Here is a 27,374-nt window from a genome sequence, read left to right on the forward strand (position 1 = left end):
CATTGCCAGCCTTATAACCGCCCCTGCTGCGCCGATGGTGCCGATAGTGCTTTCGTCCGGGATCAACTCCGGGCATGTGCACTGGCCGGCTAAGCTTTTTTCGGCAGCGGAATACGGACTACCAACCGCATCGACCCTGACATCACGCCCAGAGAAGAACTTAAGCTGCTGCTTTCACCGACTTACCTTCAGTGGACACGGGAACAGCATCACATCAAGTTTTCCTAATCTACTGTTGAACATGCAGGAATTACCATTACTTCTGTTGTTGTGGTCAGCGGTTGCCATGGCCAGCCCGATAACCGCCCCTGCTGCGCCGATTGGTGCCGATAGTGCTTTCGTCCGGGATCAACTCCGGGCATGTGCACTGGCCGGCTAAGCTTTTTTCGGCAGCGGAATACGGACTACCAACCGCATCGACCCTGACATCACGCCCAGAGAAGAACTTAAGCTGCTGCTTTCACCGACTTACCTTCAGTGGACACGGGAACAGCATCACATCAAGTTTTCTAAATCTACTATTCAACATGCAGGAATTACCATTACTCCTGCTGTTGTGGTCAGCGGTTTGCCATTGCCAGCCCGATAACCGCCCCTGCTGCGCCGATGGTGCCGATAGTGCTTTCGTCCGGGATCAACTCCGGGCATGTGCACTTGCCGGCTAAGCTATCTTCGGCTGTGGAATGCGGACTACCAACCGCATCGACCCTGACATCACGCCCAGACAAGATCTTAAGCTGCTGCTTCCACCGACCTTCCTTCAGTGGACACGGGAGCAACATCACATCTAGTTTTTCTAAATCTACTCTTCAACATGCAGGAATTACCATTACTCCTGCTGTCGTGGTCAGCGGTTGCCTTTGCCAGCCCGATAACCGCCCCTGCTGCGCCGATGGTGCCGATAGTGCTTTCGTCCGTGATCAACTCCGGGCATGTGCACTTGCCGGCTAAGCTTTCTTCGGCTGTGGAATGCGGACTACCAACCGCATCGACCCTGACATCACGCCCAGACAAGATCTTAAGCTGCTGCTTCCACCGACCTTCCTTCAGTAGACACGGGAGCAGCATCACATCCACTTTTCCTAATCTACTATTCAACATGCAGGAATTACCATTACTCCTGCTGTCGTGGTCACCGACAGCAGGACTGCATTTTCCGACTACACCGACACCGACAACTTGCGCAAAAAAAGAAGCTTTCGGCTCAATCAGTCTGTTTTGTTTTGTTTTTTTATGTCATTTCAGTCAGTCAGTCAGTCAGTCAGTCAGTCAGTCAGTCAGTCAGTCAGTCAGTTCAGTCAGTTCAGTTCAGTCAGTTCAGTTCAGTCAGTTCAGTTCAGTCAGTTCAGTTCAGTCAGTTCAGTTCAGTTCAGTTCAGTCAGTCAGTCAGTCAGTCAGTCAGTCAGTCAGTCAGTCAGTCAGTCAGTCAGTCAGTCAGTCAGTCAGTCAGTCAGTCAGTCAGTTCAGTTCAGTTCAGTTCAGTCAGTCAGTTCAGTCAATTAAATAGAGGCGGCTAAAAGTGTAGCTGTCGTCGATGTCGCTACCGCTACCATGTGTATATCTCCTAACCAGAGTAGTATGCCTTTGTTCCCAGGCCACCGGTACCTGGGTCCCGGGAATCCACAGCGCAACGGAGCTCCGGTGGACGAGGACGACGGCATAGCCAAGTCACACGACGAAGCCTACGAGCGGGCCACGAGCCACGAGGACGTCTTTGCTGCTGATCAGGCATCTGCGGCTCTCTTCTTGAACGACTTTAGACGCACGGGTAACTGGCACTCCGCATTAGGTGCAGTTGGTCTGGGCACGAAGAATATTGTGGAACAATACGTCTTGCGCCGTAGTCTCTATGGAATGCCAGGAGATAGACGGAAACGTGCACATAACGGGGAATCAGATACAGCAGACGCAAAGCGATACCAGCCTGACTCAACTACCGGCGACGCCCAAGGGATGTCGCAGCAGATGCACTCAGACGCCCCCACCCGTCCAGGCGGAGCAGGAGTTGGAGGTGACGGTGAAAATTCGACAGAGCTCGTTCAGCAGATTTTGCGCGTACCTCGCGACCACGGAGTGGTCACAGTCTTCCGTGACAGCAAAATACTCACCACATGGGCCTACGCAATGCTGAAGACCAATTTAGTTTATGACACCGAGAAAACGTTTCCAGGAGTTCTGACTAGCCTGTCACGCTTGCCAGTGGACCGGCCGTATCTTTACATTCCTCACGGCACCTACCTTAACCTACCAGCTCACACAAGAGCTGTTAGCTGCTCTGTCAAGGTAACCCCTCATGGTTTACGCACGCCATGGAAGACGGGCTCTTCGGTTGTCCAACCCGTCAACTCTGACATGCTAGTTTATGGCCTTAGCTCCGTCGGACTGAACCACTACTTGGATACCGGCATGTGTCGTGTGAAGAAAGGCGAGACAAAACAACCCGATGAAGCCACAGTCTATTTACCATTTCAGGAGAAGGACCACTCGGATCTGGCTAAGAGCTACTGGGGTCTAAAGATGACACCCGGAAACGAGGATGACGATGGCGATGACGAAAAGAGCATACCTGCGTGCATGGGTGTACCACGTCACAACTTTGCTTACGACTTTATTCACATTCACAAGGCAAGTCCCCGCTTGACCAAGTTCGTAAATCAGTTTCCGTTCAAAGGTCACGTGGGCACACCTATAGTCAACTATGAGTACCAGTTTGGAAGTGACGCATGGCTAAGATGGGTCCAACTTATAACGCGGGGAAACGAGTTGCTAACTCGTACACACCTTGGCCTGCCTGCTGACGTTGTATCCTACACCACTAGCAACATGTCAAACTACGAACGTACGAGCAAAAAGCCAGATACCAACATCACCATGCGGCTTCGACCCGACGATATGCACACGCGCCACATGAAGTATTTGGACCCTATGGAAAATACTTACTTCACCCGAGGTTAAAAACGTGGCGCACTCAACTATTCAACCAAGTTTGAGTTTTGGGGTATTGGCAGTAAGCAAGTCTAACAAGGACGACCCAGGCAGTACTGAAACGTTTCAAGACATTGCCGCCTTTTTTCAAATTGACACAGAACTGGTGGTTCACTCTGACGTAGAGACCATAGTTGCCGACAGTGTTACTTTACCTCGGACGTGGGGCCTTACTTGCGACACTCCAACGAAAACATCAAAGCAAGTTACAACAGCCTCACACGTCACGGACGTCCAGTCACCTCGCTCGCGCGGAGTCCGAAGTTACCGAACACAAGGCAGAGCTGCAGAAGATTGCGCAAGCTCAAATTAATGCATCAAAAGAAGTTGCTTCAAGAACCCTACGCTCGGTGCCATTTTCCCACAATAGATCGTTCTGTTTATTAAAAGCAAAATAAAAAAGCACAACTTTTGTTTCGTTTCTTATTTACTTCACAATGCTGCGCCGTTTCGTTGTCGTCGAAGCCTAGAAGGGATATATTTAATATGTATATATAGATATATATATAATATATATATATATATATATATATATATATATATATATATATATACTTTTTCTGAGTGGAACTACAACGACAACGACATACAAAAAAAATAAAGCCATGTCGTCGTGTCGTCGAAGCCTAAGAAGGGATATATTTAAATATATATATATATATATATATATATATATATATATATATATATATATAATGGAACTACAACGACAACGAAAAAAAAATAAAGCCATGTCGTTGTCGTTGTCGTCGAAGCCTAAGAAGGATATATATATATATATATATATATATATATATATATATATATATATATATATATATATATACTTTTTCTGAGTGGAACTACAACGACAACGACATACAAGGAAAATACATGTTTAAAAAGCGCCTTTGTTGTAGAAGAAAAAAAAAACTCAATTATATTACACTGAGCGCCATGCAGGAGACGGAGAATAACTAACTAGTTGTCGCGCAATCGTAACTAGTTCTAGACGGGTTTTTACACTAATTATAAAGGGCTTCCAAGGCCGCCGCGAGGGGTATATAAAGAGGGGTGGCAGCAGCTCAGAACTCACAGTCTTCAACAGGCTGTCCACTCAGGAGGACCTCAAGCGGACACTCAAGACGCCTTCGGTAAGACTTTTTTTCGGTTAGCTATGCTATATTCTGAATTCTTGCATTTTTCTGCTTTTTAATAGAGACCATGGCAGAATCACGCAAACGTCAGCTTGACGATCAAGAAACAGAAGATGAGGTACCCCTATATTACCATTTGGAATTATTTTTTGGTGACGCCATCTATATTCCCAGGGACAAACTACAAAGTTTATTGGTTCGAGCGACGAGAACAGTACCTATGACATTAATGAAACCCTGGCGGCATCTGCGGAACCTGATCGAGGCGTGGGAGAAGTATCAGATCCAAACGTGTCCGAACCAGGGGTTGGAGGAGATGGAAAAAGTTTACAACCCCCTCCACGCTGGGCACTGCAGCTACAGTCAGTTCCAAAACGAAGAAAGCTTGTGCATGATGTGTTTCCCGCTCGAGACGACGGAGAAGCTGAGACAATTTGTCACGACATTATCAGAGGATTCGAGCAAGGGCCCACCTAGTACGGAATCGCTGCCGTCGCACTCCACACACGAGGAACTACACTCCCACACGTCCACGTCTTACACGACTGCAGCTGGAGCAATGGCACATGCCGATGTGTTATCTTCGCTGGCTTCGTCAGACGACCAAATCGCTCGTCAATTTGGTCTACAAACGCCAGTGCATGGGACCTCTATCATCTCGTCAAGTATTTCAATAGTGAGCCCCGAGTATTGGAATACATTGAAATGGGAGGAAATGATTGGGGTCGCGACGTTAGAAATGAAGTTTTGGGACAACTCGAAGGTTCTGGACACGAGCCCGGGCGAGTTTTGGAAATACTGCACCCGAAACTTCCGCATTCAGTTGCATGTGACGACGCCCATGGAGGTCAGACGAGCGGTGGAGACACTGACGAGGTACGCGCAAGAACGGGTGCAAAGTGCCGAAAACGTTCAAAAGGAGCGTCGGAAGAATCCATCTACGAGTGGCTACGCGAAAACCCCGTATCGCCGTTGACAAACATTGTGCGCACCCCCAAGTGGCTGGCAGACCCGGTGTTTCGGTTCATTCGCCTGGACGACAAGCGCCTGCAGCGAGCTATCCAGGTGTTTAATGACGAAATGTGCTCGTACACCACCTTGGACTTTATTGAAATGTACCAGCACACCCGCCTCTCTTGATGCCCCACACGGTGACCTCGCTACCTTTTACATGGATGTGCCCGCGTCATTTGATGCCATGATGGAACTATTAAACTTTCAGTTTAATGGCATCCACGAGGAAGTGTCGGCCTTTGTAAACAACCTATATAGCCTGGTCGAGAAGGCGGTCCCCAAGAAAAACTGTATGGAGATTGTGTCCCCTCCGAGTGCAAGAAAAAACTTTTTTTTTTGATCCCGTCTTTCCTTTTACATTAACCGCGGTACGATCGTAACTTTAACCGCTACACTAGCTTCCACTTCAGGACACCGTGGGCCGTCGCATCCTGGTGTGGAACGAGCCAAACTGTGAGTCGTCTGCTTTTGATACTGTTAAAAAAATTTTTGGCGGTGACGTAGATTTCGGTGCGGGTCAGTACTCAGGCTGATCAGGACCATCCAGGACGCCCGTCATTGTGCTCTCCAACAACGAGGTGTTTCCAGGATGACGAGGCCTTTCACCACCGTCATGTGGCGCTACAAGTGGGCGGAGCGTGTCCCTCCACTAAAGAAGATACGACAAGAAGATCCACCCCGATGGCCCTGGTCCTCCTGTTGGATGCTTTTGTACTCGAAGAAAACATACGTCCGGCACGCAGCCAGCTTGATCAATAACAGCTTTCAACCTATCATCCTGAGTACTTGGTCCAATGCTTTGCATTTTCCGACTACACTGACACCGACAAGCGCAAAAAAAGAAGCTTTCGGCTAAATCAGTCTGTTTTGTTTTGTTTTTTCATGTCAGTTCAGTCAGTCAGTCAGTCAGTCCAGTCAGTCAGTCAGTCAGTCAGTCAGTCAGTCAGTCAGTCAGTCCGTCAGTCAGTCAGTCAGTCAGTCAGTCAGTCAGTTCAGTAGTCAGTTCAGTCAGTCAGTCAGTCAGTCAGTTCAGTCAGCAAAGTGGTCATACTGCATGTGCTACCTCGACGACATCGTGATTTATTCACAAACCTTCGAAGAGCACTTGGCCCATGTTGCCGATGTGCTCGGGAGGGTGAGGGCTGCCGGGATGACGTTAAATCCCGCGAAAGCCCAATTAGCGCAGACTCGAGTTCAGTTACTTGGGTTTACGCTGGGCGAAGGCTCCATTGAGCCAGACCGGGAGAACTTCGAGCAATCCTCGATTTTCCCCGTGCCCAAGGGACGTACGCGGCCTGCGCCGCTTTCTTGGAATGGCCAACTTTACCGGTCGTTCATTCCGTCCTGTGCCCGAGTGCAGGCGCCCTTGACCAAGCTCTGGGTAAGTCTGCGGTGTGGTGATGGGGACCTGAGCAGCAAGAGGCGTTTTTGCCGACTGTCTAGCGCCATTGCGGAGACAGCGCAGCTCAAGCTCCCGACCCTGACCAGACCGTTTGTTGTCCAGACTGACGCGAGTGATCTGGGATTAGGAGCAGTTCTCCTACAGGAATACGATGGCGTGTTGCAGCCGCTGGCCTTTGCCAGCCGCTCGCTGATACCCGCGGAGAAGAATTATTCCGTGACTGAGAGGGAGTGTCTCGCCATCGTGTTTGCACTGCGGAAGTTTGATGTCTACCTGGATGGGACGAAGTTTGTGGTGCAAACAGATCACAGTGCGCTAAGCTGGCTGATGCGGCTCCGTGAGCCTGCGGGCAGGCTGGCGCGCTGGGCTCTCCTAATACAGCATTATGACTTTTCAGTGCAGTATCGGAAGGGTAGCACTAACGTGGTAGCTGACGCGCTATCTCGTGCCCCAGTGTCTACCGGGAGCCTGGATTCTGGCGCGACAACCGCTAGCGGTGCCTTTGCGCAAGCAAGCGGTGGGGGGCGAAACGGCGGCCGAGCCGCCAAGCGGAGAGAAGGGTGAGTGCGCCGACGAGCAAACCTTTTCCGCGAGCCAGGCAAGCAGCACGCCGCGAAGCGGGCGAGAGGGTGAGCAACACAAAAGCGAACCCATGACGCCGATGCAAGCGGCAGCGATGGCTGCAGTCCTGAGTGAGAACGATACCAGGCTCCCCTTTGGGAGAATGGGAATCGCTTTCAGCAGGCAAGAGCTACTGAAGGCCCAGCAAGATGATCCGTTTTGTCGCGAGTTGAGCGATGGTCTCAGGGAGACGGAGCGCCGTGACGCTGCTGGTAGTGCTGCGGGCGCAGGGGGACGGGAACCAGCGTGTGTCTCCGAGTCCCCCGCGGATACATACTTGCTGGACCATGATGGGCTCCTGCTGAAATACATAGCCACCGATGAGGAGTCCGTGGACCCGTTGAAGGTGGTTATGCCCAAAAGTCTGAGAGGCGCACTGTTGCAATCCTCTCACGACGAGCCCATGGCCGGTCACTTGAGTGGCTCCAAAGTTTTTGCAAAACTGAGCAAAACTGTGACCTGGCTTGGCATGAAGCGTGACATTTTCCGCTATTGCCGTTCCTGCCATGTCTGTCAAGCGGTGAAATCAAGGAATGGCAAGCCGCCCGGCCTGATGAAACCGATTATCAGTGAGCGTCCGTGGCAAGTAGCCACCTGCGATCTGATAGGGGCCGTTCCCCAGAAGCAAGCAGGGGTTCATACATCTGATGGTAGTCGTGGATCATTTTTCGAAGTGGGTGGAGTTGTTTCCGCTTCGGAAGATGACAGCGCGAGCGGTGCTTGAGAGGCTGCAGGAAGTGTTTTGTCGGTTCGGCTTTCCGGAAAGACTGATTACTGACAACGCGTCGTATTTCACCACTCGGGTGTGTGGTGATACGTGCCGTTCCCTAGGAATTAATCACTGCACCACTTCGCCCTACCATCCCCAGTCGAATTTGACGGAGCGAACCAATCGTACGCTCAAACCGATGTTGGCGGCCTTTGCCGAAAGTCAAAAAGACTGGGCAGACCATTTGAGTGAGCTCGCGTTCGCAATCCGAACCTCCGAGAGTCGCTCTACTGGTTTCTCTCCCGCTTTCCTCAACTTCGGAAAGGAGTTGGCAAATCCGGATGACCGGTGTCATGCAATGCCAGCTCGGAGACGAGAAAGCACCAGCAGACTGTTCTGCTTACGCATCAAAGCTTCGGGACAGGCTTTGTCGAGCAAGGCAGAGTTTGGAATCGGCCAGGGCTGCGCAGAAGGCCCACTATGACCGGAAACATCGCCATCTTTCATTTAAGGTAGGTGATCTTGTCCTGAAGCGCAACCACGCTCTTAGCGGCGCGAGCAAGGGGTTCTCAGCCTCGCTCGCCCCTAAGTGGCTTGGTCCGTACCGAGTGGAGAAAGCTTGGACTCCGCTCGCGTACTTGCTGAAAGATCCCCTTTCGGGAAAACTCAGCCGTGCCCACATCGCAGACCTGAAAGCCTTTGCGTCGAGGTCTGACGAGCTCGCGCCAGCGCCCAGTGGCACTGCACGCAAGCAACCGGGCACACCCGGGACGGTGGACCGCATTCGGACCACGCACCGGTATAAACTGAAGCGGTCACCTTAGTGATTCCGCGCCAGAGGGCGGACTTATTTCCGCAACCGAAGGCCCTCACCTTACTGTCTAACCTCAGTAGGCTAGCTTCTTTACAGCAAGTGCTCGCAAGAAGTCAGCCCCCGCCCAGTTTGCTGCTATTTTTGTTTGTTTGAGTGTTCATGTTTATACTTGATGCGTTTTTTTTCCCCGTATTTTTTTCCGCATATTGAGTATAATTTTGTTTTGTTTACTTTTTCGCCGTCTTTTTTTTTTTCTTTTGCCTGCGGAAGGGGTCATGAATACTGGTGCTTATGCGGGGGGAGAGGGACGAAGGACGCTACGCGCCTTCCATCGCGTGGCGCGTCAGGAGAGGCCCGTCTTCGGAGGTGTGTGTGTGTGTGTGTGTACCGTATTTACTCGAATCTAACGCGCACCTTTTTTCCGGAAAAACGAGTCCAAAAATCGCATGCGCGTTAGAATCGAGTGCCGAAAAAAAAAAAAGAAACTCGGTTATCGTATTGCCATCGACATTTCAAAATGGCTGCCTCCTACGCGCCTTGGCCTTTTCTGCCATTTTTTCAGTTCGTACATGTGCCGAGGAGATTGTCATCCCGTTCTGCGTTCGCATCGACGGCATGGAAGTGCCGACTCCAAATACTCGACGAGTGTACCACGATGCCGCATTTAAAAGAATAGTTATTACATGTGCAGAGAGACGGATGGAAATCGGGCCGCTTCACGGTCGTTCGGATATAGTTCGGAGTTCCCGAAACGTGCGTGCGAGACTGGCGTAAACGGAAGCAGAAGATTTTTTACAGCAAAGCTTCACGAAAAGGTCTCAGTTGACCAAAGCAAGGCCGGTTTCCCGAAATCGAAGAGTGTTTACAGCGACAAGGAGTTGTCAGACAGCGACGAGGACTGATCCATTACACGACTCGTGCCGCCGTAGTGGTGACAGTTTTAGCGGCAAGGCCCGCTTTTTGACTGTGTTTTACTTTTTTGAAACTTCAGTTCTTTAAAACCCAAATACTTGTTCTTCTGAATGTGCGAAGTTTGACTCCTACGGACCTTTTTTGTTCTTTTCTCTCACGAAAAATGGGTGCGCGTTACAATCGATGTATTACTTTTTTTTTTTGGTCGCGGAAAACAGGTGCGTGTTACAATCGAGGGCGCGGTAGAATCGAGTAAATACGGTATGTGCGTGGTGCATCTGTGCGTACCCTGGAAGTGTGCGGCATGGTGACGACACCATAGGAAACCACCTTCACCCTATCGCCGTGGACCCTGGAGGTGTTCGGGGACCCGCTGACGTCAGGCGGACCGCCCGGCTGTGTCCTTGTCTCAGCCGTCGCTGAGAAGCCTTGCTGCCGTTTGCCTCACGGCTGCTGCGTGAGGCTAGCTGGCATGGCAGCTGCGCCCGGCTCTCTGCCGACAGCCGGGACGCCTTGCAGCCAATTTGGTTTGGCGTCAGGATTACAGCAGAAGGAGGTCTTTGGTCATCCAGCCTGGAATTCGGGACCTCCGAACCACCACCGAAGCGGCATTCGTCGGACTCGCGGGTCTGTCGTCGACTAGATCGACGAGCCGAAGGTGAGCCCGTTCCGGGCATGCAGGACATCAAACAGGCCTCTTGCCTCGCACTCTGGCTAACAACATTACGCACTGGCTCCTCTGCGTGCCGTGGACGCTCTTCCACGTAGGCATCATGAACACTCGCCTTAATTTCTTTCACCTCCCTTCCGTAGCACCATATTGTATAGTATAGTGTATTTCAAGTGTATTGTGTTATTATTTTTAGGCCTGGTCGCGAGAGCTAGGGCTCTCGCGACCAGGCCCAGTGGTCACCGCGAGAGTGCGCAGCATAGCCGCGAGGGACCTTTTCCCGAGCGGCGTGTCAAAGCTCGCCATTGCCAGCTGCGACGTGCTCGCGGTCCCCCTTGGTGTATCGTCCGCGTGGGAAGCCCTTTGCTTCCCCGTGCCCCCGGGAGCGGACGCTGTACTGTGTGTGTTGGGGTGCCGCAGAAAGGAAATAAAGTGTTTGTGTGTGTATGTTATCTCGAACACTGTGTTTATGCCGCGCGGCGCTCAACGCCTTTGCTAGCTGAGCGCGCGCGGAGCGATGCGCTAAACGTAAGCAGGCGACGGCAGACGCGGCTCTGTGGCTCGCTAAGCCTGAACCCACGGTAGTCTTTGACTCCGGTGAGCATCGAGGCTACCACAACGTGCACACACAACAATAGCTCTAAACCAAAACCTGTAACAAGGATGCTAGTGCATTAGATATGCGAAGACATGAAATCATATTCAGATGAGCACAGGGACAAAAAGTAAAGAAGTGGAAAGGGCAAAGAAGTCCGTTAGCGCTGTAACTTTAGCCTCAGGAATATGTACCACCTAGAGCCAAATGAAGTTTTATCTTAGTGACCAAAATAGACGCCTGCAGGGAACGCGAGCCGTGGCTTCACATGCCTACTGCCAAGAGTCGCCTTTATTTTCTTCTCCTGAGGTCGCATGCTCTGCGGTTTTGTATGCCGCCCAAAGGAAGGCACTGCAGGGTCTTGGGACAACGTGAGCGTAAGAGTCCGAGAGTGGCTGGCATTCCGCGCATGCGTCCTGGCGACTCGCAAATTTCTTGGGTCCCCAATTCTAAAACTGTCTAGGGTTTCGCCGGAGTTGGGATGCGCGCCTTCAACTTGTACTTTTACATACAGGGCGTGGTCGACCGTGCTCGCGCGATTATCTCTTGAAAGGGAGATTTGTACATCTTGTGCTTTCACTGAAAAGTTTGCATTGAAGCTATAGACCACACAATGGTCACTTTGCTCACTGCAGCGGCCGTGTTTGCGAAAGAAGTAATCTGCTAGCTAGAAGAGTCAAAGTAGGGGTTAGTTGAAGTAACAACTGTGACAGTTCGCGCTCGTCCTATGTATACCTGTGCGTTCTTTTCGTGCGTCCTTCCTTGTGTTTGAGCAGCGTGCTGCAAGTGTCGAGCTGTGACAGTTGTTAGTTCGCACTCGCCTTGTGTGTTTTCTTTTCCAGTGTCCTTTGTGCCTGAGTAGCACGCAGCGAGTTTCTAGCTGCTTGCCGTTCTTTCTGTGACATTTCAATTTCTTGCTATCGCATTCATTGCTTCGCCCTTGAGGTGAAACTATGACTTTTTTTATTGTTAACTTGTCAACCACAAGTTGTTTTCAAGTAAGAATTTGCGGTATTAGGGGCGTAGTACGTTCCTTACACTCATCGTATTTGTATTTGCAACTTTGCTTGGAGCGTGTGAACTTCATAGTAGAAAACAGCGTGATATAACGAAGATAAGAAAAAACAAACAGGACCAGCAATGACCAGCGCTGGCCCTGTTTGGTCTTTCTTGTCTTGGTTACGTCACGGTTTTCTCCTTTGCTTGGAAGGCCCTCTGGTCCCTCCAGGTAAATACGCCTATGCGAACGGAGTAGGCACAAATTTTATTTTAAAAAATGTGAGTGATTACAACGCTAAACTACACCGCACTTCTTTCTTTCCGCATTGGTCATTAGCTGATTAGGATTGGTCGAAATTTTCTGGGTCATGCACAGAGCACCTGCTCGTAACGCGATGCAACAAATAACCCCAAAATGATCCATCGCATAATGACCACTCATGCAGACTACATTAAAAACAAGAGAATACACTATTTTGAATACGGCGTATTTTTGGTCACTGGTTCTGAGCCATTCGTCAAAAATGTTTGGTTTGCCTTAAAATCACGTGCATTTTACACAACATCACATATCTGTGAAATCTCGCGGTGTTCAAGTGAAGTGTGCACGCTAAACAGTGCATTACTATGTTGAACAATACCTAAACATTTTTTGTAATAGCTGGACAGTGTCCGAATGTAATTCAAGAAGGCTGCCCACCGATCACAGTGGCAGCGGCTACTTATGGACACTGGCGAGATGAATTCATATGAGTGTACTAAATATTTTCCGCTGTAGTATAACGATGTTGAGCTGTTTGTGTGCGTGCACAACTCTGTGAAGTCATCACAGATAGGAAGGGAGGAAGGGAAATAAACAGTGCTGCGCTTGTGTGCTTCTTTGCCGCCCGGGTTGTATTTTGCCCTGTACAATTCAATTCGAGACGATTCAAGACCGACTAGACCGGCTGTCAATTCAGTCTCCTTAGTCCAGAAAACCCAGATTGCGGGATCAAATCCCGGCCGCGGTGGCCGCATTTTCGACCGAGGCGAGAATGCTTAGATTTAAGTGCACGTCAAAGAATCCCAGGTGGTTTAAATTTCTGGAGGCCTCCCCTACCGCGTCTCTCATAATCATATTGTGGTTTTGGGACGTTAAACCCCAACAATTGTTAGTCCAGAAAACCGTGGACCTTTTGCCTGTTCCGTTATATGAACTTGGGGGACAAGCTTGAAAGCTGGGCTTCCCAATGTACTCAAGTCCTCTGCCTTATTCCTCGCCTTGTTCCAAGCCGCCACGATTGCAGCAAGCTACTATATGACAAGCAAGGCCAACATTTTTAGATTACTCTAAAAACAGTGGCAAGGCAAAGCAAGTTAATCGGAAACTCAAGCGGAAACGTCCTTTAGCTCCCCCAATGTAGCCCAACTAAAACACTCAACAGTTCTGCACGCTCATCGACTCATAACAAATTGGATATAGTGCAGCGCTGATACCATTCCTTTCCGATGAAAGAAAATGAGTTTCCTAAACAGGAAGAGCGTCTGATTGGTCCAATAAACGTTTACTGATTCCTGTCTGTATTTGCATCGTCAATTATGTAACTCTTCAGCCAGGCAGATCAGAATAAAATCATGACAGTGTGCTCTAACGTGAAGAGCCCCTACTCAGCCATTGCCTTCTCATCAATGCTGTCGTGCAAAGAGCGAAAGCGTCGCACAGGCGGCCTGCACCGCAGAGAACCTGCAGTGCGGGTTCGTGGGACAGCAGGGCAAATTTCATTATGTAATTCAGTGATTGCTGTGTAGAAGTAAAACTTCGCCTCAGTGGATGGCTTCCGAGTGTGCAGCCAACAGTGACCACTGTCAAAAGTGGGGGGGCTAGCGCCCCCCTTACACCTATGCACCAAAGCCAATAGCATTGGCAAACTAGTCTGCATTACGGTGTCTCTCATAATCATATTGTGGTTTTGGGGCATAAAACCTCAACAATTATTATTCATTTCAAGAATAACGGTGATCACTGCTTCGTGATCCTTATGAGACACGGGGACAATTTCCAATCTTCACACAGCACATTCTTTGCCAATGGCAAGTTAATGCACGAAACCGTGCATGGTTGTTGGTAATGGTGTTTCGGTGTAGCACACAAAACCAATATTCACAAGTGCAGTGCTTTGAAGCACGCATCCCAGTTTTGCATATCACAAGTATGACGTCATACTACACCTGCACCACCACACCACGTTGACATAGCGCTGCTGCTGTCCCTACACCTCCCATTCATGTGCTGCAACCACCCCTGCAGCCACACTGGCAGCTCTGATGTAGAGTGCGGTCCACTGTTAGAGGGAACACGCGATCACGTGGCCGGTGGCCCGCGTGGCGCGAACTGGCGGCGAGATTTGTAAGCACGGCGCACACACATAAAGGCATGAGGGCCGCCTTTGTAGCAGTTCGTCTGCTACATTTGCCGGCCCTGCGCTTGGCGAGCGGTGGACAGCGCTTCCGTTTCTCATCAGTGCGATTCATGTAGCCACCACTCTTTCTGCGCCTCATCGGGTAATCAGCAGGCAGAAAAAAAAGGTGTTTGTTTGTTGCACTGCTTTCTCGCCAGTTTTGATGCGATGCAATTCGCGGCCCCAGCGGCCAAATTTCGACTGGGGCCCCCAGCTATGTAATTCTGGGAAAGTGATAACGAAGCCTGTCACTTGCGTAACCTAGTGTAAGTGCTCATTATGAGGGAAACTGCGCAAAAAAAACAACGTCGACAAAAGGAGAACAGCACAAGCACATGCGCTTGTGCTGTTCTGTTCTCTCTTTGTCGACGTTGTTTTTTTTTTTTTTGCACAGTTTCCCTCATAATGAATTAGCAACTAGCCCAAGTACTCACCGATAAGTTAGTCGTAAGATTTCAACATGCTGCTTGCACCAGCCGGCTGCTTTTTATAACAGACAAGGAAATTTATGCCCAATGCAGAGATGATAGCAAGCTTGTCCTTCCAACCGTAGAAATATAGAATTTCGCTAGCGCGTGCCGAGCACTGGGGCGAAGAAGTAGCAGACGACGCGGGACACGAACCGCCCTTGTGATTCTACGCGCATGCTCCGCGTTTCCAAATCTCGCCAGCAGTTAGCGCTCCGCGGACCGCCGGCCGCGCGTTCGCGCGTTCGCGTGTTCCCTGTAAGAGTGGACCGTACTGTACATTGTATACTCTTTCCCCCTCTCCCCTTACCCGTCTCCACTTCTGCAGCACTGTCACCATTCTTTTCGCTTTTCCCCTTACCAGTCTCCATTTGTGTCCACATGCAGTGTCCCCGATATGGACGTAAGTCGCCTTACCCCCCAAGTCAGCGGTTAACAAGTTCACAGTAAGAAAGGAGGCGCAACATGACATTGCTTAGCTAGCCTCAGCATGTAGCCTGAGCTTCCACTTGAAGCTGCCAAAGTAAAGCATATTTATATTCTAAATGATCGTCGACCCGTGAACACAGAATGAGTGCGAACGCGTCACTAAGCACGATTTTCGACAGCCGTGACCTCGCAATGCACAAACAGCAGACGACACTTCCCGGAGCGAGCATCGGTCCAATGGCGAGAAATGGAGCAGCATGGCAGAAGCAGCTAATCAGAGGCCTCGAAACGAACGTCAAACATTTGCTTTTTGTACACTTGTTTCTGAATGGAGGAGCTAGCTGAAGAGGGGAATTTGAATACAGAGAAATGGTCTTTCTGACGAGCCCAGAATGGCGGCGCCCGGTTGCCCCGTTGCGGAGCTATAATTTCTTGAAAAACGCTGTTCTGTTTTATTTTTTTTTCGCGATTTCCGAATTATTTGCCACCTTGGCAGGCGCAACAACTTTTTTACAGCACTTCTATGTAGTTTCCGTTCTTTGACTGCGTTTTTGACTCTTAATTCTCTCCGGTTATAACAGACCCATTCAGCGTTTACATAAAAATCTGTTGTAAAAGTACTTGGATTTTACATACTTCCTTTACAAAAGACCAAAATCCTCTTCACTATGAAGGTCTGTTGTAATGAGGTTATACTGTATATTCCAATTGATCGTCGAGCCGTGAACACAGATGACTGCGAACGTGTCATGAAGTACCATGATTCTCGACAGCCGTGGCGACGCGCAATCAGCAGACGACGATCTCCCGGAGCGAGCTTTGCAACAATGGCAAGTCGAGCTGGGGCAACATGGCGGACGCAGCCAATCGGAGGCCTCGGAACGACTCTCAGGTGTTTGCTTTTTGTGCGCTTCTTTCTGAATGAAGGAGCCAGCTGAAACGGGGAAATTGAACACGGAGAAATGCCCTTTCCAATGAGCCCAATAAGTTGGTTCGCGGTCACGCCATCGCGGAGCTAGAATTTTTTGAAAATCGTTTTTTCACGATTTCCACAATAATTTTCGCCACCTAGGAGGGCGAAACAAATTTTTTGAAGCACTTCTGGGCGGTTTTCAGTGTAGATATTTTTGAATCAGGTAGAAAAATGGTTCCAGAAACTGAAAATTTGATTTTCAGAAAATCGATTTTCTTGCCATTTTTCGCAATACGACAGCCGCGTCCTCACTTAAAGGGTTAAGGCCAACTCCGGCGATTTTTGGCCACGTCAAAGTAATGGTGCTTTTATGTTCCTGAGACGCTCCTGTCACGAGTCCAATGACAGAAATAATTGGCAAATTGGACAATAATTTTAAATAAGCAAAAAAGCGCAACACCGAAACCGAAATTCAACTGAGCAGTACTGTCTTCGCGTGACGTATAAGTCGGCAAAAACCAGAAATAGTGCAAGGCATGCCGGTCCCGCCAGCGCGTAGTATGAAAGCTGCAAAAGTGGCGAGGAGTACGCTCAGGGGAAAGGTGACTCCGTCGAAACAGCCGTACCATGTCTGTGACTGACCGTGCTACATGCACAAGCTCCTCGAAGCTGTCGGAAAATGGCAGCTGCGATTCGGATGCATTTGGAGGCCAACTAAAATTGCCATTCCTCTTCAATGAAGTAAAACACATTTGTTTATAGATTTGCTTGCATGGTGGCGCATTCCACCCCCAGATGGCGCCACGTGTCCAGGCGGCTCAAGTTTGTGGGGCCGCGATAGGGCAAAATGCTATCACTAAGAAGTTTGTGGACTAACTAAAGCTTCTTAATATTGCTATGGCAATAGTGCGCAAGTTTGGCAATAGCGGCGCTCAACATCGCGTTGGTAGGGCCGAAGGAATTTAATACAAGCCAAATACGAGCCACCTTTCACACAACATTAATGAGCACTAACAGGCAATAACGCCAAGGCAATACAGGGTGCCCTTAAACGAGCCCTTAAAATTTCCACTTCTTTCCTTCTTTCACACAACATGCAGCTCACCGTATACCGATACGCCCGGTCCCAGCGCACCCTGTATACGTTACGGAAAGTGTTTTCGTATGGTAATGTTCACGCATGTGCACCCTTCAGCCAGTACCGTATTACTGCACTTTGCGTGCGGTAAATCGGCCCTGCTAGCTAAAACACTCTAATATAAATTCTAAAAAGATTGGTGTCCTGACTTCTTTCTTGTGTCCGTGTTTGCACGCCCTATCTTTTTAGAATGAATACTTACCAACTAGCTCAGCTCTCTGTTATTCTAATATAAAGACGCAAGGTAATCATTAGGTGCGAGTGTTTCGTGACAGTCAAGGTACTATACGAGGAATTGTGTGCAGCCCACAACGCAACACCACTTGCCACCCATCGCACGCACACCCACAAGGAACTGAAATTTGCAGATTCGTACACCCAGACAACAAAGCGCTGGCCAAATGCACACAATTGTTGCCTTGTGGATAGCAGACGCTGTAGCAGCACCTCGGTTCCGTCACTTCCAGTTCGCCAAAAATGACGTCACGCTCACGATGTTGCCAATAATTCTGGGAAGCAAGGTGGAGAGAGTCGGGGCAATGAATAAAATTCATTCATAATGAATCTGCATATCTCTCCATCCTGTAATGTGGCATGTACCTAGCGAACTTCACTGAAATCCACTGACCTCGAAAAATGGCCGGAGTTGGCCATTAAAGAGGTACCACACTATACTATGCTTTCAGTCCTCACCTCCCTGTCCTTTCTATCGCTTCCCTTTCTCTTCTCTCAGAAGAGGACCAAGATGGTGTCGCCATAGCTTAACAGCTCCGCTGTCAAATGCTCATGGCACGAACATTAGTACAAGCCGTGACTGTGTTATGAAGCTCTACTGACGCACTGAACAGTTTCAACAGTTTTTGCTTATTTATCTAAGCATTTTTCAAACAAGATCACCTTTTAAGCTCTTGACACACATATCAATTATCACAAAAGTGCTCACCTGGGCTGGGTTACAAAGTGCCATTTCTTGTCCGGTGGCTGCTCTGGTCTGGGAGCTCCCATTCGATCCGTAACCAAGGCACTGCGGTCTAGCAGCAGGAGCAGTTCACGATGAGGATCCCCCTCAGGTAGAAAGGCCAACATGGACACGCTTTCCGCCTACAAGACACATGCTGTCAGCAAGGGCTGTTCTGTGCACCCAAGAGCAAATAAGCCAATGGCTTCAAATTTACGGCTGCTTCAAAGTTACAGAATTTCAGGGGCGGTCACTCTACCAAGCCACCGCCCATGAAAGCCATTCATCCCAGATTCGATACCCCGACCAGGACAATTTTTTCAGCAACCGAGAAGCTTTCTTTCTGAGGGATTCCCTTGTGGCTTCGTGCTGTAAACAGGTGGTTGTCAATTTCCCTTTCTTAACCCTGCCCGAGTGCATAACTTGGAGTACATAAATACACCATATAATGCAGATGTAGTTGCACGTAAGCCTCTAGGAGAGAACACCAAGTTGCATGCACACGAGAGCATCTGTTGTTTCTAAGGCTAGGCTTGCACACTATGAAAATTACAGTTTCACACTTTCCCATGCATGCCTGGAGGACAACTCTTCAGTCGCTTCACCCCTGGTGGCATGATAACGTAGACATCAGATCACACAGACTGGCTTACAAGTGGTGTGAAAAGCATGCTTGCCACAATAGAGGAGGGAGTGTGTGGTTCTGTATTTTTTTCACACAAAGATCAGAATGAATGAAACAGACAAGCATGTGCACAATGCAATTCATGTATTTTGTCCTTTGTGTGAAAGGTACCCCACTGAAGCCCCAGCTGAACTATTACTGAAAGATTGGGTGCCTTCGTTTCCCATGTGAGCCAGCAAACATCTTGGTTGTTGCTGCAAGCTTGCATCCAAGAATGATCAACATTGTTATTACTTAACAATGCTTGTCATTCTTTTTTCCTTTTCAGTGCTCGCTGTGCAAGGCTAAAGAGGCAAGCTTGACCTCCGATTGCAACGCTAACTCAGTGAGAGCATCCATCCAGTACATGGATGGTTAACAAGTGTTCAAAAATGCAATACACATTCAGAACAAACCCACACAATTTAGGTGTATCACAAGAATTTCGGCAAATCACACCAGAGTGTACCAGTAGAAATAAATAACACCATATGACATTTTTTAGCACAAAAGTGGAAGAGCCCTGTGTTACATGTAGCCGGAATAAGTGGAGCCGAGACCCAAGCTCACCGAGAACACAACATGAACTGTTTATTCCTTTCACACTGCCCTAGCCCTGTTCTCACTCCCACTTTCGCTCGCAGCAGTAGGTGGCGCTAGTAGCTGGTGGCGCTACAGCTCGTGCAGCACACAGTATCAGTTGTCACACTCCTCCCCCTTTAGTTCTTGTCATGGAGAATACCGGTTCACAGGGCGTCTTGTTCGGCCACTTTTTCGCAGTGGAACAGGGCTTCCTCCCGATGGAGTGACTGCTTGTGGTAGCCCATTTCTGTGGTAGGGCTGACTGTGGCTGTTCTGGCTAAGCAGCAGCTCCTGCTGGCTCCACAGGATCTGTTGCTGGCTGCTCAGCTGGCTGGTCGAGAGGCACACTTTGCAGGTGGTGGGTCTAGAGGCACAGTGTTTGCAGGTGGCGGTGTCTGTACGAAGTTGGGGCGAATGAGGTCCCCATGTCTGTGCCACACATTTCAATCTTGTAATACAACCTCAGATGAGGCGCAGCTTGTAGGACCGCTAACAGAAGCAGGTACCCATGGTGGGCCTGATCGGAAGTTACTGGTGAACACTGGGGCACCCAGGTCCACATGCAGCTTTTGCTTTATCTGCTTCAATTGAACAGACGATCGAAGACTTGGGCGCATGACATCCAAGGGTGTCTTGATTCGTCTCCCCATGAGCAACTCACACGGCGCACGGCCTGTTACTTCATTGATTGGTAGTGAAAGAGCACCCTAGCCACTTGTGTCCTGAATTCACCCGGTGTGCTTTTCTTCAGTTTATCTTTGATGGTCCGCACCACCCGCTCTGCAGCCCCGTTGGAAGCAGGGTGATAAGGAGGCACCAGCATGCGACGGATGCCATTCCTGTTCAAGAAGTCAGCATACTGGATGCTGATGAGTGCTGGCCCATTGTCTGAAACAATGATGTCTGGCAGACCATGCTGAGCAAAGACAGTCCTGAACACAGAGATTGCGGCCTCTGCAGATGGTGACGAAACAGAGTGAAGTTCTACCCACTTGGAAAAAGCATCCACCATCACGAGGAAGTAGTGTCCCATGAATGGACCTCCAAAATCAACATGGACCCTGGACCAGGGCTTGTCAGGAAATGGCCATGGCATAATTGGCATCCTCCGGGCAGACTTCTGGTGCGCTTGGCAAACAGGGCAGCTTTGCACCTGGTTTGTCATGTCATTATCGATTCCAGGCCACCACACATGGGACCTAGCAATCATCTTTGATTTCTCAATTCCAGGGTGGCCAGTGTGCAACAGCTTAAGGACTTGGAACTGCAGGGACTTGGGAACGATTATACGGGCTCCCCACAAGAGGCATCCTTCGTGCAGACTAAGTTCATTGGTCCTTCTAATATAAGGCCCCCAGTCTCCACCCTCCGGAAGAGGACTCCCGGTCAGGACAGCCTCAGCCACTTGTGACAGCATGGGATCTCTTACCGTAGCACGTCTAATGACTGCAGGTGACAGAACATCAGGGTATACTTGTTCTAGCATGAAGACATTGGCAGGCGTAGAGTCCTGAACCTCAGTTGCGGGTAGAGGTAGCCGACTGAGTCCATCAGCATGGCCTAGCATACTGCCTGGCTTGTAGACGAGCTTGAATTGATAGCTTGATAGAGCGAGTGCCCACCTGAGGACTCTTGGTGATGCCTGGCTTGGCACACCTCGACTTGAACCAAAAAGTCCTAGCAATGGCTGCTGGTCTGTTACAGCAGTGAACGGCCATCCCCACAGGTACTGATAAATTTGCGCACACCAAAAACCAAAACAAGGCCTTCCTTGTCAGTCTGACTGTAGTTCCGCTCAGCAGCAAGCACAGTACGTGAAGCAAAAGTTACAGGTCTTTCGGTTCCACCTGCTTCGGTCTGTGCCAAGACTGCACCCACACCATACGGTGACGCATCGCAACTGAGCACAAGCGGTTTCTCAGAAGAGTAGTGGGCCAAAACAGGTGCAGTTGGTAAGAGCCTTTTACTTGCGATGAATGCTTCCTGTTGCTCTTTCCCTCAGCTCCACCTTTCCCCATCAAGAAGCAGCTGATGCAAGGGACGCAGTCTTGCTGAGATATTTGGCAAAAACTGTCTGCAGAAATTTGAAGCTTCCTCACATTCTGTGTCTCGGGCGCATTGATGATTGCCTCTACCTTCTTGGGGTTGGGCTTTAGACCTTGCTTGCATATAATGTGGTCCAGGTATTCCACTTCGGGAGCAAAGAAAACGCACTTCTTCAACTTCAACCTAAGGCCCACTACCCGAAGTTTCTGCAAGACAATCGTCAGATTCGATTCGCCAAGTGGTCTTTGTCGTTGATGCCTGTAATAACAATGTCATCAAAGTACACAGCTGTTTCCGGCACACCCCAAAGTAGTTTCTATCCCTCGCTGAAAAATAGCAGGTGCGGCTGAAACGCCAAAAGGTAGGCGCGTATTCTGGAAGAGACCCATGTGTGTGTTGATGGTCACGTATTCACGGCTTTCTGCATCCAGAGGTATCTGCTGGTAGGCGTCTTGCAGGTCAAGTTTTGTAAACTGACCTCCTGAAATGGCTGCCCACAGTTCTTCAGCACGCGGAACTGGGTAGGTTTCCATGAGCCACAAACAATGACTGTTTGCTTGGAATCTCCACAACTTCCTATTGTGCCATTTTTTTTTTCTGAACAGGCACAATCGGCGCTGCCCACTTGGCTGTCTTCACGGAAATGAGAATATTCTCATGCTGCAACCTCAGGATCTCCTGCGTTACGAGGTCAATCAACGCAAACGGCAGTGGGCGTGGCTTGCAGAATTTCGGCACTGCATCGGGAGGCACAAGACTTTTGGCAGAAATTCCCTTGAACATGCCAATGCCTTCTGCAAATACGCCAGGAAAACGAGCAGTCAACTCGCGGACATCACTAACTTGGTAATTTGTTTGAATCCTTCGACGCCAATGCCCAAAGCTTGGAACCAGTTGCACCCAAGCAACGTTGGAGCAGTGCTACTCATGAGGTACAACGGAAGGACTTGTTCGTGCCCCTTGTACCCGACGCTAATGTTTGCCTAGGCCTTGACTTGCTCGAGCTCCCCACTAAACCCGTGCAAAACATGTTTGAAGGTTCTAGACTCACTTCTGGGAAGGCCCATTGAAACTTGTCTACCGGCATTACGGAGACGCTTGCCCCGGTGTCCAACTCCATCGGAAACGGTTTCCCAAACATTTCCACGGTGACAAGGAAAGGCGGCACAGTCGGCTCACCACTTAGGTGCCACATGTCAAAAACATCAGCACTGCGAGGAACATGAAGCACATCAGCGTCGTCGACAGCGTTTACTTGCGCGGTACGTGTTGATCGTGGCGGTACAGTTCTCGCACCAGACGCGTTTCCCTTCGCGAATGTCTCAGCCTTCCGCAAGTTGCAGACGACTGCCAAGTGCCCCACTTTCTTGCAGTAGTGACACTGCGACTTGCTGTGTCTCCACTGCGACGCTAAACGACCTCTGTCGCCGCATCGGTAACACACAATGCTCTTGGCAGCGGACGATACCCGGTGAGTTGGCAAATCCGGTAAACTACTTGCAGTTGCCTGACACAGTTCACTGGCATCCTTTCTTGCGGCTTCCATCGCCAAGGCAGTTTTCACTGCATCCTCGAATGTGAGGTCAGGAATCTCGAGTAGCCACGTCGGAATCACTGCGTTGTTTATGCCACATACAATTCGGTCTCTTAGCATGTTGTAGAGTTCGGCTCCATAATTGCAGTGCTCGGACAAACACTTGAGCGCTGCAACGAAGTTGCTGACTGCTTCTCCTTTGGAACGCCCCCTCGAACTGAAGCGAAACCGTTGCGCCACAACGGATGGGGTGGGGGTGTAGTGCCTGCCAAGTACGGCCAGTATCTCGTTGAGCGTTCTATCTTGGGGCATTTCCAGCTTTACAAGGTTACGAAGTAGTGCATAGGTACGAGGCCCACAGCAGCTGAAAAATATTGACCTCTTCTTTGCTGGCACGACGTTGTTGGCTTCGAAGAACTCTTGGACACGCTCCACGTACGCAGGCCAGGCGTCGCCTTCTCCCTCGAACGCTGCGATCCTACCGAAGGTAGGCATCGTTGTTCCTGCAGTTCGGTCTTCGTCGCCAGTTGTTACATCTAGCCGGAATAAGTGGAGCCGAGACCCGAGCTCAGCGAGAACACAACGTGAACTGTTTATTCTTTTCACACTGCCCCAGCCCTGTTCTCCTCACTCCCACTTCCACTTGCAGCAGTAGGTGGCGCTAGTAGCCGGCGGAGCTACAGCTGGTGCAGCACACAGTATCAATTGTCACACCCAGTGCACAGAGCGAGCACTAAAGATCAATTGACTTTATTTCGGAAAAAAACACTGCAAGTAGACCCCTTAAGCGCATGTGTGGAGCCGCTGCGTCACTAATCAAGCATTGAATCAAAAATGCTATAGTACTCGCTATTGAACAAATATATCGAAGTATCGCTAATACACCTCGTGCCCTTGTTCTTAATATGATAGGCTTCCAGCAACTCTCTTCCCAAGCTATCAGAACTTCTACCCAGGACCTCAATCTCGCGTAGCTGCGGTGCACAAGTGCAAGCTGTGCAATGGACTGGTAACACCTCATGCTATCGCACACGGTCGTTTATACATCTCCCAGTTTGACCTATGTTCCCATCTTAAATAAAGGCGACCGTACGAATCCTAGCAACTACCGTCCCATTTCCCTTACCAGCGTTTGCTCGAAACTAATGGAGCACGTTCTACACTCTCACATTGCCAATTTTCTCTCATCTGCCACCTTCTTTCATCCTAACCAGCATGGATTTCGCGAAGCTCATTCTTGTAACACTCAGCTCGCTCTATTCTGGCATCATTTACATTCTAACCTCAATCTCAACATCGCTACTAACGTTCTCTTCTTGGACTTCGAAAAAGCCTTCGATAAAGTATCGCATAATCTTCTCGTGCATAAAGTTTTTCCCCTAAACCTTCACCTCAACACAGTTATTGAATACGTGAATTCTTAACCGATCATTGTCAATTTGTTTCTACCAACTCCTTTTCCTCGTCACTATCCTGTTTTATCTGGTGTGCCGCAAGGCTCTGTCCTTGGACCGCTATTAATGACTTGCCTTGACATATGACTTGCCATTTAACGTATCATCTAATATACACCTTCTTGTGGATGACTGTATTTCGTACTGACCCATAACAAATTCTATAGACTCCTCCATTCTCCAGGATGACCTCCTCCAAATCAAGGTGTGGTGCAACCAATGGTGCGTGTCCATTAACGTCACTAAGTGCTCCAACGTGTCCTTTCATCGTCGCCATCACTATGGAGCACGTTCTTACTCCCTTAACCACAACACCTCAACTCAATGCAAGACATTTAAATAGCTAGGTGCACCTATCTCTAGTGATCTGTCCTGGATCTATCATACTCACCAATTAACTAATTCCTGCAATCGCTTACTAGGTTATCTACGCCGTAACTTATGGTCAGCATCCCCTGCACTCAAACTACTTGCAATAAAACACTGATCCGACCTAAACTAGAATATGCCTGTACTATTTATGACGACCACCTAGCTAACATCACTAATTCCCTATAATCGGCCCAGAACCATGCTGCCAGGTTCATTCTTTCTGATTATTCCTATAGGACCTGTATCTGCCCTAAAATCGCAGCTATGCCTTTCCTCGCTTTCTTCTCGCTGAAAGAGTGCTCGCCTCGTACTTCCATCCGCTGCCTCCAGGAAACATCATTCCTCTGCCACCGAAATGTGTATCTGCCCATTCCTTTCAATGTTCATTTTGTCTGCATACTGCCAGAGAACCCTTCCTTCAGAAATCGCCCTCATCACCGACATTACTCATTTCAAAGCTGCCACTGACGATCATCTTTCAAGTAATGTCCCATGCAGGACCTTCGAGCTATTATGAATAAAAGAATAGAATAGGCCTTCCCCCACGACAGTGATATGGTGTGCACAACGCCGATGGCGCACTTCACATATGGCTTGGCACGTTCCTTTTGGCATCCATGCTTTTCTTTTTCTTGGCAGAGGCTGCCCAGCTTTCGAGGGGCAGAGAGCACGACTGGCACGCCGTGTTTGCCGCCAACCTTCTTCAGGTTGTGGGACAACCTGTGAATGTATGGTACCACTTCAGGTTCCCCACCTCACTCGTTGTGCGTCGCTGGTGCTTTGCGGCTTCATCCCTCCCATCTTCTTCAAAGTGTTTTGGGAGATTGCACCAAGGACCGTGCACGGGTAACCGGCTGCCCGTAGCCTCTCTAATTGCCTTCGAAGCTGGCCTGCATAGTGTGCATGCAAGACTGCACCAGAGTCGACTACCTTTTTTTTGCTAACTTGGAGTGTGCCAAATCATAAAGCAATAAATCTTTTTGTGCCCGCAGTTTGTACTGCCAACAGACATGATCTCTTGTATGACGTAACCTTGAATCTAAAAACTGGATGGATCCATTCGATGGGTAAAGATCAAACCTTGCCCATGTTAGTGAAGAGCGGCTAAAATGTGGTTAGCGTAGTGGTCCAAGGTAGAATTGGTGTTACTCTTTAAAATGATAAAAATATTGTCGACGTATCTAACAGCCTTCAGGAAAACCTTGTGGTCAAGTACACTAAGGACCTCATTATCAAATGCTGCTAAAAATGTTGCAGAGCACAGGTGCCACGCAAGAACCAATGCAGATACCTCAGCATTGTACATGAAGCGTCCCTTTAAAAAAAAAGACAAACGTAGATTTCAAGTAAAATTCTAATAAAGTCATAAAATTGTGCACAGACATTCCTGCTGAATTCTGAAATTGGACCCCACCATTATCATCAATACAACCTTGAACAGATGCAAGCACTTTTTTTTGAAGAATACGAGAGGCATGAAGCCGCAAAGCACCAGCGATGCAAAACGAGTGAGGCAGGGAATCTCAAGTGGTACCATACATTCACAGGTTGTCCCACAACCTTAAGAAGGTTGGCAGCAAACATGGTGTGCCAGCCGTGCTCTCCGCCCCTCGAAAAGTGGGCAGCCTGTGCCAAGAAAAAGAAAAGCATGGATGCCAAAGGAAACATGCCAAGCCATACGTGAAGTGTGCAATTGGTGTTGTGTATGCATACCACTATCATGTGGGAAGACCTACATAGGTCAAACTGGGAAATGTATAAACAATCGTGCGCGATAGCATGAGGTGTCCTTGAAAAATAAAAATAATGCGCATTTATCGGTCCATTGCACAGCTTCCACATGTGCACCGCAGCTACGCGAGATTAAGATCCCAGGTAGACTTGCTGGAAGCCTATAATATGAAGAACAAGGGTACGGAGTGTATTAGCCACATTTTTATATATTTGTTCAATAGCGAGTATAGCTTTTCTGATTCAATGTTTGATTAGCGACAGAGCAGTGGTGCACATGCACTCAAGGGGTCTACTTTCCGTGGTTTTTTTTTTTCGAAATGAAGTCAGCTGATGTTTAGCGCTCGCCCTGTGTGCAGTGTTCTTCTTCTCTCCCCAGTATTTCTTTCCTTTCCACTTTCGCGCTAAAATATGTTCTATGAGATACAACAGCAACTCGCCCAACAGGAAGTTTTACTGAAATAACACCATGCTTGCCTGAATCCAAAATTTGAGTCCCAGCTGAGGGGGCAGGAAATCCACGAAGGGAAGGTCAAAGGACAAGTCAAACACATCGCCACAGAATGCCACTCGGGCTGCAGGAAAATATTTCAATCATCAGTAACACAGCCGAGCACAACAGTGAGACAAACAATCAGCTTACCAAGGAGAAGCAAGTTTGTGATAGTGCAATAAACAAACTGCCTCCAGGAGACAGCCAGAATTGTCATAACAAGGATTTGCCCCAGTTGCATGACCAAAACATAGACGCTTAGTTTTGTCAAGCAAGCCCATGGTGCGAAAATAGTGAG

The 27,374-nt window shown here is 49.1% G+C and overlaps 3 protein-coding genes across 3 annotated transcripts in view; 2 read left to right on the forward strand and 1 right to left on the reverse strand.

Annotated features, from left to right (window-relative positions):
* The first annotated feature begins 286 nt into the window (after positions 1 to 286).
* On the forward strand, positions 287 to 2,955 carry LOC125757047 (uncharacterized). The gene is made up of 2 exons (XM_049412126.1): positions 287 to 323; positions 1,595 to 2,955. Exons 1-2 carry the CDS (start codon positions 287 to 289, stop codon positions 2,953 to 2,955), a joined length of 1,398 nt encoding a protein of 465 aa, XP_049268083.1.
* A 1,128-nt stretch (positions 2,956 to 4,083) lies between these two features.
* Positions 4,084 to 5,242, forward strand: LOC125757068 (uncharacterized). The gene is made up of 2 exons (XM_049412173.1): positions 4,084 to 4,118; positions 4,184 to 5,242. The coding sequence occupies exon 2, from the start codon at positions 4,189 to 4,191 to the stop codon at positions 5,095 to 5,097; it is 909 nt and encodes a 302-aa protein (XP_049268130.1). The 5' UTR covers positions 4,084 to 4,118; positions 4,184 to 4,188; the 3' UTR covers positions 5,098 to 5,242.
* Positions 5,243 to 18,181: 12,939 nt separating this feature from the next.
* Positions 18,182 to 27,374, reverse strand: part of LOC119381019 (transmembrane protein KIAA1109-like) — a 34,840-nt gene continuing 25,647 nt past the window's right edge. The window contains exons 4-5 of the mRNA XM_049412127.1: positions 27,061 to 27,158; positions 18,182 to 18,343 (exon numbers count right to left, since the gene is read on the reverse strand). Of these exons, the coding sequence (XP_049268084.1) occupies positions 18,182 to 18,343; positions 27,061 to 27,158 (260 nt within the window). The remainder of the gene's footprint in view (positions 18,344 to 27,060; positions 27,159 to 27,374) is intronic.

This window comes from Rhipicephalus sanguineus, chromosome 2 (assembly GCF_013339695.2).
Source record: "Rhipicephalus sanguineus isolate Rsan-2018 chromosome 2, BIME_Rsan_1.4, whole genome shotgun sequence".
Lineage (NCBI taxonomy): Eukaryota > Metazoa > Arthropoda > Arachnida > Ixodida > Ixodidae > Rhipicephalus > Rhipicephalus sanguineus.